Below are 12,136 nucleotides of genomic sequence, written 5' to 3'. Positions count from 1 at the left end.
CAGTTTCAGCAAGAAGATCCCTGTACCTAAAACAGTGGGTAGTGGACACTTTTCCAAGGTCTGGACTCTTCTCTTTAAAGACTGTTTGGGAAGGAATTGGAGATCAGCAGGAACAGCTTCAGGGAGTCTAGGGCCTTATTGCCAAGAAAAAAGCAGGAAATGCTATTTTAAGGCAAGAACAGTCTGGTATAGTTACCTTTCATTATTAGAGGTGGTAACACCATCCCCAGAGAGCCCCAGGAAATTTTAAAACAGGTGTTCCGAAGAGAGCATGGGATCAGGTGGAAGAGTCCCTTCATCCATGCCTGGCCCGTATTCCCCTTTTGTCCTAAGCTTTCACCAGTCTCGCACTCTACATTTATTAACTTTTGGTATGATGCGTCTACAAATCAGGCTCTGTATCTTGTACCCATCTCTAATAGACTGCATGTGATTCATTGGCATGTGACAACATTGTGAGGCTTTCTGCTCTTTCCTTTCTCCCAAATATTCTTTCTCTTAACTCATCACACGATATACTGATAAGTTTTCATCTTCTGAAGAGACTCGGGAAGTGTGAGGAGCCATGAGGATTTTAGTTTGCTCTTCCTCTGAAGAGCAGCCTTCGCTTGGGAGACTCTTATTGGTTTGCTTCCGTTGTCTGCTGCTCTTCAGGGAGTGAAAACAACATACATAATAATGGTTGGTAGACAGCAACCGAGGAGTCACCCCAGGTGGGTGGCACGGTGGGTGCCATTGGGAACTAGTCCTCCTTTTAAATGATCATTTGCAGCTGCCTACCAGCCTGCAAGCTAGCACATGGCATTGGGAAGTATTTTTGTTTTTCCCAATTCCAAACTATGAAAGATCTGACAAAACAGCTTCCTCAGAAGATGGCCTGTTTGCACAGTTCCTACAGTATGCTATGTACTTCGCAAATAAAATAAATTTCTTGTCTGATACCTTGATCTAGCTACTGAATCCATCAAGTCTTACATTTTCCAGGATAGTAGCTTCTGTATCCAGACCTTAATTTTGTTTCTTTCCACGTTTTTAGGCTCAGCAACTGTTAAGTGCTTGCATAGAGAAGGTAGATGTCTCCAGCACAGAGGGATATGACTTGTTCATCACACAACTGAAAGATGGCTTAAAAAATACCTCACATGAGACAGCAGCAAACCATAAAGTTGCAAAGGTGAAGAAAGTGTCTCCAAAATTCTCTAACACTTCCTTTAAAAAAAAAATTGACACTTCATTTCCATTGTATGTTTTAAGGGCGTTTGTAGGTCACTTTTGAATAACTATACATTAATTCTTATGGGGAAATTGGATTCGCTTAACATCATTTCGCTTAAAGTAGCATTTTTCAGGAACATAACTACAACGTTAAGTGAGGAGTTACTGTAAGTCTATTCTAATCTAATAGTACAGTTGGTCTGAGCAGCTTCACTAGTCTTCCTAGAATGGCTTTCCTTTCCTAACAAGTATAAAATGCATTCTTTCTGTTCCTCTGAGACATGAGTTTGAATTGTAAACTTCCTTGTCTACAGTGTAACAGGATTTGGCCTAAAAGAAAAAAGCCTTCCAATTCCTTAGCAACAACAACAAAATGTAATTGAAAGCAGTTAACCAATTTTAAAATCTTTGCCCAACTCTTCACATCAATATAAAATAAATATTTATGTAGTATCCATAGGTTAGCCTCTTTACAAGCAGTAAGAAAGACCCCAAAGTTTACAGTCAAAATACAGAACATACAAATAACAGAATGGGTAAAGCGATGCAACGCTTCTTTTCAACTTTTAAAATGTAATTTAAATGCTTTTGCCCAAGTTGTTTCGACAAGGGGCTGGTCTGTAGTGTTTCAGTCTTAATCCAGGGGATTTGTGGCCATTAACATGCTGTTCTCAGGGATTGACTGGTGGGGCTATTGCTTCAGTATGAAATGTTCTATTGCAGTGATACTCAGACCTCAGTGGTTGAGGAGCCAAATTAGCAATCAACGTTACCCAAAAGAGCCACAGTAATAGCTGGCTATAGTACTATATATTCATATTAAAACAGTATGACAGGGTAAATATTTAGTGTGTGTGTGTAAAATCCATCCTCACAGAAAATAAGTTAATACTTCAGTGCAAGTTGATAAGTTTATTGTTTAATAACATAGTAAAAAGACCCTGATTGGTTAATTTGCACTTGATTGCAAGTATGTGGAGCACACAGCAATTAGGTAAAGTAGCACAAGAGTACATTTAAAAGTGAAGTGTCCACAGGAACCGCTGGATTCTCCTAAAATTGATGCATTTTGAGTAATCTTTGAATTTATGGAAACTCAGTGTACCTGTTAGTTACCTTTGCTGAAATTCTATATTCTGTATCATACCAGAAACCATATTGTTTTGCAATTACTTTAGCAGTAGGCATACCAATTTACACTTAAGTGGACACATGTTTAGTCCTCTAACAAACTTCCTGATTTCTCTACAAAATCTAATACTGTATTGAAAGCTGAAGATTTGAATAAAGGATGATCTGCCTCTTTAAATGTTTTATAAACTTTTTTCTTTAAAAGTTAAATATCAGCTCTCTATTTCTATACTATTTTCTGAGTAGGCATCAAACTTGACCTCCAAAGACTTGCAAACAAGTGGTGGTTTAAAAATCCCTGCAAAAACTCTACTGTGTGAATTCAGGACTTTTATTTGTAAAATACATTTCTTCAGACATTAAAGACACTTCTGACTGAGAACTAAATTGGGATATAAAAAAGCATATTAAGTTTTAAGGTCTCATGTTTTTCCTGCTTTTATAACTCAAATAACTCAACTATTTTTTTTATTATAATTCACCCAAAAAAAAATCTTATTTGAGGCATTTTTAGAGCTCACATTGCTGAGTTTGGCTGCCATGTGCAGTATTGAGTGGTATAAGCAAATGAGATTACAAACTAATAAAAGCAGCAAAGAGTCCTGTGGCACCTTTATAGACTAACAGATGTATTGGAGCATGAGTATTCACCCACGAAAGCTCATGCTCCAATATGTCTGTTAGTCTATAAGGTGCCACAGGACTCTTTGCTGCTTTTACAGATCCAGACTAACACAGCTACCCCTCTGATACAAACTAATAAATGCACTCATTTTTCATGAGCAGTTTTAAAAAATTGAACAAATATTTTTGGGTTTTTGTGTTGTATTAGCATTCTGATGCTAGTATCAATGACACACTTATTAAACACAAGACTAGGCATTAGTATTGCTTGATTCTTGTTTGATTTCCAGGTGAAATATTTGTATTGTAATTTCTTGTAATAACTTTCCGAATATCAAATTGGACATTTTTTCTTAATTCAGTGGGCAACAGTTACGTTCCATCTTCCTCATCATGTATTGAAGTCTGTCGCCAGTGCCATTGTAAATGAACTTAAGAAGATAAATCAAAATATTGCTGCCTTACCTGTAGCCTCCTCTGTGATGGATAGGTTATCTTACCTCTTACCCAGTGCGCGACCAGAACTTGGCGTGGGACCTGGTCGATCTGTGGACAGGTATATTAAAAAATATTAATGGTGAATTTTACCTTTTGTCTGGATCAAAGTAGATTCTGATTTCTTCAATTAGGAGAAATTGGATTTATCCATCTGCGAGAAAAGAAACTGGGGACTGCAGAAACTGGTTAATGTATAAAGGTTTAGTGTAAATGATATTTTACAAATTTTGGCATTATTAAATAAAACTACTGCTTCTCCAAAGATACTATCTCTGTGGATTTCTCTCTCCTGGGTGTTACTTCCTTAGTGGAATACTGGTTGAATTCCCCTAGCTCTTAAATTTGTGTGCCATCCCCTGCAGAGTATAAATGCTTCCTTTCAAGCCTTCCCAGCACTTCCTTTTCAGCAGCAAATGGAGAAAACTTTACTTGCCTGGCTATCACTTGAGCTTTTCCTGATTCCAGCAATGCCTCATTAGGGTTAAGATAATAACTGATACCTGCTTGCCAGTTAGGTTGCTATAGTTGTATTTTTTTAGGCTGTTGCTTAATAACTTTTGGCATGTTTCTGTATTGAGATTTATTTGGAGAGAAGTGTCAAAACCACTTCCTCCAGCATCTATATTTTTCCTTAATCTTCTCTGCAAGGTTTAACTTCTCCAGGTCCTGCTTGTATTGTTGGATTTCCCAAGTTCACAGCTTGAGTTGATATGACTACAAATTGATGTAGTGGCTGTCAGAGTGTTATGAGAGTTGTTTGTTTGTTGTGGTAGACATCATAGCACATACATTCGCTCATATACCTAGTATAGATCACCAAACTTAATTCTTATGCACAACAATACTGCAACACTGTTTTTATACTACAATTTCACAAATAAAGAGCTATTTATAGTGTCTTCACTTGGCAGCAGAAAACTCCTTGGACTGATTTTGGAGATGAGACTAAAACCATCTTGAATTCCCAGTTTCATAATTTCTTGTTTCAAGCATGTTAAGCAAAAGGGTATATCTACGTTTATAGTAACGACACTGCACACCCATTTAGCATGGGTATAAATAGCAGTGTAGACAGCGAGGCACTGCTTAGGTGAGTAGAGTAGATTGCCCTACATGCCTGAACCCCCAGGATATATACCTTACACAGGTTCACTACATGCCCAGGCAGTGCCTCCCACATCTACATTGCTATTGTTAGCAGTATAGTATCCCACCGCCAGTGCCTTTCTCTGCTGCAGTGTGAGGCTCTGGCAGCAGAATAGACTCTGTCAGGGGAGAGGCAGTGGGGAGGTGAAACTTTGTTCAGGAGTGCTATGTTTTCTCATCTGAAACTCTAAAGAATGAGAGGTGATGAGGTGGGGGCAGTCCTCCAACAGCACCAGCTCCCATCATAGTACAATTCTTTTCACCTGCAAAAGTGTCTGGGGTATGATGCACTATGGGATGATATTGGGTCACTTAGTGAGTGGTCCCAAAAATTTAGGACCACTGTATTATACAGTACTCAATCCTCTAAGACCCATGTGTGGAACATACTGAAAAGATAAACAGTGGTGGAAACTAGAAAAGATACAGGCTTCATTACTTTAGCATGAATAAAGGTTTATGTAATCTCAGCTGCATAATTGAGAATTTTTAGTTTTGTTTTAGTATTTGTAGCATACAATGTATTTATGATGTAGCATATTTTCTTACATGGACTTGGCATAACTTCAGTTAAGTTTGAGCTAAAATAATGACCTTTTGGATACTGCAAAGTATGTATCTCCATCCCTGGCATCCTGGGCTGGTTTTGGTAGCAAAGATGATTCAGTGGGATTTTCAGATAGTTGTATACCTCATTTTTAGGGGTTAGCTAGGTTTTGAATATCAGACAGGGAGAATAATTTTGGTAGTGTTTAATGCTTATTCTTTTCCATCTGGCTGAAGAGTGCATAGTGGATTACAGTACATTCAAACTTTATTCCTGCATTTGAAATTGATCACGTATGTATTGCCTCTTATTTAATTTGTTTGAAGAAATATTCTGAAATCCAAGTGTTGATAAATCATCCTTTCCCATAGTTTTCCTGATAGTTGTAAAAATGGCTAATTTAGTTTGATTTTAATTTTATCTGTTTATTGATGGCATTTGCTTTCTTAGATGTTTGTACAGCCTGCAGTCATTTAATATTGTTCTAAATGACACTTTGGATAACATAAAATGTCTCTTTTATAGGTCCTTGATGTATAGTGAGGCTAACAGACGAGAGACATTCACCTCATGGCCTCATGTAGGGTATAGGTGGGCGCAGCCGGATCCCATGGCTCAAGCTGGGTTCTATCATCAGGTAAAAAGATGATGCGTTTTGGATATAAATACATTATTGCCATCTTTTACAATAAAAGAGATGCAGAGGAAAAGTATGAATGCTCTTCAAAGATAAACTTCTCAATGGGTTCCTATGCTTGGATCGGTTCGTAGCACACCATCAGGTAGAAACTCTTAGCTCAAGAATTTTGAAGTAATTGAGCACTTTCTAGCTAGGAGGTGTCTCGTGCTTTCAGTGCATGGAGGCTGTCCCCAGAATTATTCCAAGGTCCAGTTCTTTTTTCACTATGGTCAGTGGAAGATAATGATCTGAGTTCCCATATATGTAGCACTCTTTTAAATTTATATTTCTGGCAAAAAATAATTACTCAAATTCTGTTAATCATGTATATTACATTAATTTCTTTTCATATCGCTAGATTACTGAACAATTTCTGTGTAACTGAAGGCTTTCTCCTTTATGAAGAGAGCTTACATAAGGCAGAAAAAGCAAAAAGTGTGTGATCTGAATTCCTTGTTCACTAAATTACATTGATTTTAACATTTAAAATTTTCCTTAATGTGGTGTAGATTCAAAACACATCAGGTCTAGTTGATTAATTGGTTAAATATAATCGCTTTTTTTTATGTTGTTTCCCCATGCTTTTCATTAACTCCCTTAAGTTTCTAGCACTTTCTTACAGATAGCCTTCACTATGTAAATCCATATGTGGTACAGTAGATCTTTTAGTTTATTGTAAGGCTAGCTTACATCCACTGAAATCAGCATTATTTGCCAACTACTAAGCCTTTTAAATGCACTTAAAAGGTAAGTCTTTTTTTGCAAGGCAGCCTAAAAAAACCGCTTTACTGTTAGACCGTACATGCTTGCTAGCAATTTTCAACCAAGTGTCCCTAAGAACAAATGCAGTATCATGAGAAATATCATGGAGTTGCATTTAAATGTTTCCTAGATATACTGTACTTTAATGACTTGGAACAAAGGGAAAAATGCTAAGTAAGGAGATTAAGTTCTTGTATGAGACACAAAATGGAATAGAATACTTGCAGTCTAACAGATTAAGCAGATAGTTTAACATTCCCCAGTCTTTTAGGTTTTATTTAAAAAATTTGCAGATATGTTAACACAATCTCAGCATTATTTATCAGCTGTCTTATATCATATAGCTGTGTGACTTTTTTCAACAAAAATTACTTACAGTAATTACTCTTCTTTCTTGTTTGAGATCTAGTATCATCTCTGAGATTCCTTTATCTCCAATGGCTTGGGCAGAGAAGTTTTGCAGTGCTCAGTCTCTTTTACCTAGTAGCATAGTGTTGTACTTTTTCAATTTAAAATACTGCCTCTTGCTATCTAAACTTTTGTGCGGGATATGGATGTAATGCTTAAATCTTCCTGTCAGAAGTAAAGTTTACAGTATATACAAAAAGAATCAAATAACTGGTTAAATTGTTTCTTTTCAAACTGATATGTTGACATTAATGCAAAACTACTTCCCTCTCATCTTTTTATAGCCTGCTTCTTCAGGAGATGACAGAGCCATGTGTTTTACCTGCAGTGTGTGTTTGGTGTGCTGGGAGCCTACAGATGAACCTTGGTGAGTCTGTGTGGAATGTGAGACTTATATTTTCATATCATACAGAAAGCAAAATATTAGATAAAAAAATTAAGTGGAGCACTGTGGTAGACATACCGTGCCTGAGTTGTTCATTTGTATTTAGAAAGTTTTGAAGCAATGGATTTCCAAAACATACCAGTTTTAAATGCAAACTGTCCTGCCATTTTAAGTACCACTTTATTGCACTACCTATAATACAGGAAAAGAATGAAACTGTGCTTGGTGAAAGCTCTTGGTTTTTCTCTTTCATTTGGAATACCTTTAAAATTTAATGGTCTTTCTTCTGACACTTTAGGTTTACCTAAAATTTCTTCACCTGTAAATACTTATTTCAGGATTCTGTGTCAGGTGTGATAGTTGATGGTTACTGATATAAAGTGTGATAAGGCAAATGGGTTTGAATATTTGGATCTTACCGCCTTTAAATAAAGGGATCACTAGTTTTCAAATGACTTGTTAAATGTATGCATGAGTGCATTTCTTTACCTGTTTCTAGGTGCCTGATCTAACTTTGTCTTAAATACGTATCTTAAATTGTCACATTCCCTAAATTACATTCTGGCTAGCTTGATTTTTTTTTTTTTTTTTTTAAATTTTAGCCCTTTACTACTTCTTTGCCCCTTTTACTACACTTGATGATTTTCTCTTCTTTGGTACTATCCGTCAGGTATTAGTAAAGAATTATGATTCTTTTCAGTGTCTCCACCTACTGCACAAATTTAATTCAGAAATCTTTCACACTTGTCTTACTAGCTTTTTTTATTTTTATTGGTTAAGACTCTACACTTCTCAGTGTCCCTTTCTGTAGAGAGAAATGTAGAACTGAACACAGTACTTAACTTACTAAAGCTACATAAGGATGAAATCTGGTATTACAAGCAATGATACTGTATGTATGAGTTAAATTTTCTCTCTTGTTATAGCATCTTACCGCTTGTTCTTTTGACATTAGTATCCAGTCAGAGCCCAGCAGTTGTTATGATAACTTCATGGTTATTTCTCTTAATGGTGTATGCAAATCCCCCTGCAGTTTGATACACGGAATTCCTTTAAGCGTTTCATACAATATGGTTATGGAGAAATAACCACAAACTAAGGATCAATAACCGTATTCTTATGCTCCGGTTAAAACAATTTCATTCTTATATGATTCAACTCTATTACAGGTTGAGATATTACTTGTACATTATGTATATAGTGTCTTCACAAACATGGAAATTGATCTTAATAGTTAGTAGTTTGTATTCTAATGCAAACTTGCTGCTATGAGAAGCCAATATTTTGATATTTTATTTTTTTAATGCACAAAGGTCTGAACATGAAAGACATTCCCCAAACTGCCCATTTGTCAAAGGTGAGCACACACAGAATGTACCCCTCTCAGTCACACTCGCAACAAGTCCAGCACAGTTTCCCTGTACAGATGGCACTGACAGGATAGCCTGCTTTGGATCGGGAAGTTGCCCTCACTTTCTAGCTGCAGCAACAAAACGAGGAAAGATCTGCATATGGGATGTTTCCAAACTTATGAAGGTACATCTTATTTAAGAATTCAGTAGGTAATAATTGTTTTGTCAGATTTAAATCAATGTACACTTCTACATTTTTATTTGTTTAGGTTCACTTAAAGTTTGAGATCAATGCATATGATCCAGCAATTGTTCAACAGCTTGTGTTGTCAGGAGAACAGAGCTCAGGGGTTGACTCAAGGAGACCAACATTAGCATGGCTAGAAGATTCCTCTAGCTGCTCAGATATACCAAAATTGGAAGGAGACAGGTATGCTAACCTTCCAAATTTAAAAATATCTTTAAAATTTTCTGTCTTGGATAATGGATTAGAAATGCCATTAAACTTATTCACACTTAGTTAGAAAGCGGAAGTAATTGATTCATCATTTGCTTATTCATGGAGATGGGAGTGGAATGTGGAGTGGTGATGCTTATGTATTACCATGTGATGTAAAAATGTCACTGAAGTCCCGTCTGGTGAATGATTGTTTTTCTGTCAAAGCTTATATTTTACCCCAGTTATATTTTAAAATACTTTCCTCACCTGTCTTAATGTGTGCAGTTTTTACCTTGCAGGTAGAAGAGATACATTATCAGAGTTTGCTTGAAATATTGTGATGCACGAAGCTAGAAATAATGTGGGGGAACTTAAGTTTCAAGAATAGATCTTCATTTTAATCATATGGGATAGTAGTTAAATGCAAGTATTCTAAAGCTTTTGGAAAGTGTAGTTTCTAATCGTTATGCTTTGAAATCAAGTAAAATTATTTAAGAGCTGCCAGACCTTGTTTTTTCCATGTCTTATTAATCTGTTGTATGTACAGCGCTTTTAAAGTACAAATTACTATGGAAGTACTAAGAACTGTAATTCTTTCCTTACTACTTATCTTGGTTATTAAATGTGTGTTTATAGAATCATATATGTTTGCAAGGCCTGTCCTGAGGCATTTCAATTTGTTAGCTATGACTTGATGCAGACTGAAGAGATGATATCAAGCAAAGGAAAGGATGGCAGTTGCCAAAAAAAAAAAAAAACCCTTGCATATATTCACAACAAATACAGCTCTGTATTCTGTGAGATCTTATCACTATATCCAAGCATCATAAAATAATGTAGACTTTCTTTCTCTCGTGCCCATAAAACAATCATTGATGGAAAGCTCCTGGGGAAGTGAGTGTTGAAGGGTGATGTGATGGAATTTTCTGTCACCTTTCTAAACATTTTCACTGAACTTCAGGAGATCCAGAAAGCAATAGCCAGTCTGCATGGAAGCAGAAATTTATTTTTCTTTTTAACTGAAATTCATCTTCAAGTATACATCCCTATTGGTGTTCCACGTAGGATGTGTGTGTGCTTATGCACCCTTGACAGCCGATTATAAACCGTGTCTCTGCCTGCCCAGTGCAGCACTGTGTGCTCCCACGTGTGGGTAGTAGCGAGGCACAGACCTGCCACTGCTTAAGTTCCTTCTCTACTACCTGAGGCTTGACATGGAGCATCTGCAGTGTCCACTGCTTCCTATCTATTTTCCTACCTTTCTTACTTTTTAGCTTTATTTACTCTATTTAGTTTGTGTGTTTTGTGTGTTCATTTTGTGCATGGAGGGAGCCCCCCACTGAATTTAACTCCTCAACTTTTGTGGTCTATGGCTTTCCCCATTCTGCCTAAGTCCTCGGGTTCAAACCCTGCCAGACTTGCCACAGGTCTCTTCTCTGTAGCAATGGGCACTCCAGCTGTCTCCGGTGCCTTGAAGAATCATAGAAGTGCAGGGCTGGAAGGGACCTCAAGAGGTCATCTAATCCATTCCCCTATGCTAAGTCAGGTCCAAGTATACCAAGACCGTCTTTGACAGGTGTTTATCTAACCTATTCTTAACCTCCAATGATGGAGAACCTCCTTTGGAAGCCTATTCTAGTGCTTAATTATCCTTATAGTTACAAGGTTTTTCCTCTTATCTAACCAAAATCTCCCTTGCTGCAGATTATGCCCACCACTACTTGTCCTATATTAAGTGGATATGGAGAACAATTTAACAGCCCTTTAATGTACTGAATGACTGTTATTAGGTCCCCCCCCCACCCCCCTTCAGGCTTTTTTACCCTCAATACTAAACATGACCAGTTTTTAACCTTTTCTCGGAGGTCAGATTTTCTAAACCTTTTATCATTTTTGTTTCTCTCTTCTGGACTCTCTCCCGTTTATCCACCACTTTCCTGAAGTGTTGTGCTCAGAATTGGTTCCCATCTGAAGTCTCACCAGTACTGAGTAGAGCAGGACCGTTACCTCCTATGTCTTAGATACAACGCTCCCGTTAATATACCCCAAAATGATAGTAGCTTTTTTGGCAACTGCAGTACATTGAATATAAGTCACTCATATGTGATCCATTATAACACCCAGTTTCTTTTCTTCAGTGCTTCTGCCTCTCCAGTTACTCCCCATTTTGTAGTTGTGCATTTGATTTTTTTCCTTCCTAAGTATAATACTTTTCACTTGTCTTTATTGAATTTCATCTTGTTAATTTCAAACCAGTTCTCCAGTTTGTCAGGAATTGTCATTTTGTATTCTAATCCTATCTTCCAAAGTGCTAACAACCCCTTCCAGTTTGGTGTCATCTGCAAATTTTATAAGCACTCTTCGCTCCTTTATCCGAATCGTAAATGAAAATACAGAGTATGTACAGTCCCCTGCAGGGCCCCACTAGATATGTTCCCCCCAGTTTGACAGCAAACTATTGATAACTACTCTTTTGAGCATGGTCTTTCAACCACTTACACACTCACTTTATAGTAGTTTCATCTAGACCATATTCCTCTAGTTTGCTTGTGAGAATGTCATGTTGGCACTGTCAAAAATCTTTTAAGGTATCAGGTCTACAGCTTTCCCACTATCCGCTAGGCTACTAACCCTGTCAAAGAAGGAAATTACCATATATACTCGATCATAAGCCAGTTTGTTTATAAGCTGACACCCCCACCCCCCAGCATTAAGGAAAAATGGCTAATTTTTATGACCCATTCATAAGCCGACCCTGTAATTCAGGGGTTGGCAAACTTTGGCTCCTGGCCCATCAGGATAAGCTGCTGGTAGGCCGAGATGGTTTGTTTACCTCGAGCATTTGCAGGCACCGCTTATTGTCCTCGACTTCCAAGATGCCTGCTTTCATGTCATTGTTCATTCCCCCCCCCCCGTGTGATTGCCTGACGAGATCGGAAGAGCAATCACA

General features: G+C 37.4%; 1 protein-coding gene across 1 annotated transcript in view; it reads left to right on the top strand.

The window, feature by feature from the left end:
- Positions 1-12,136, top strand: part of BIRC6 (baculoviral IAP repeat containing 6) — a 306,648-nt gene that overhangs the window by 18,746 nt on the left and 275,766 nt on the right. Inside the window, 6 exon segments of the mRNA XM_034764920.1 lie at positions 1,037-1,174; positions 3,333-3,526; positions 5,687-5,798; positions 7,295-7,377; positions 8,709-8,931; positions 9,017-9,177. Of these exon segments, the coding sequence (XP_034620811.1) occupies positions 1,037-1,174; positions 3,333-3,526; positions 5,687-5,798; positions 7,295-7,377; positions 8,709-8,931; positions 9,017-9,177 (911 nt within the window).

The sequence above is a fragment of the Trachemys scripta genome, chromosome 3 (genome assembly GCF_013100865.1).
Source record: "Trachemys scripta elegans isolate TJP31775 chromosome 3, CAS_Tse_1.0, whole genome shotgun sequence".
Lineage (NCBI taxonomy): Eukaryota > Metazoa > Chordata > Testudines > Emydidae > Trachemys > Trachemys scripta.
The sequence above is the reverse complement of the archived record's forward strand: the minus strand, read 5'-3'. Positions and strand labels throughout refer to the sequence as shown.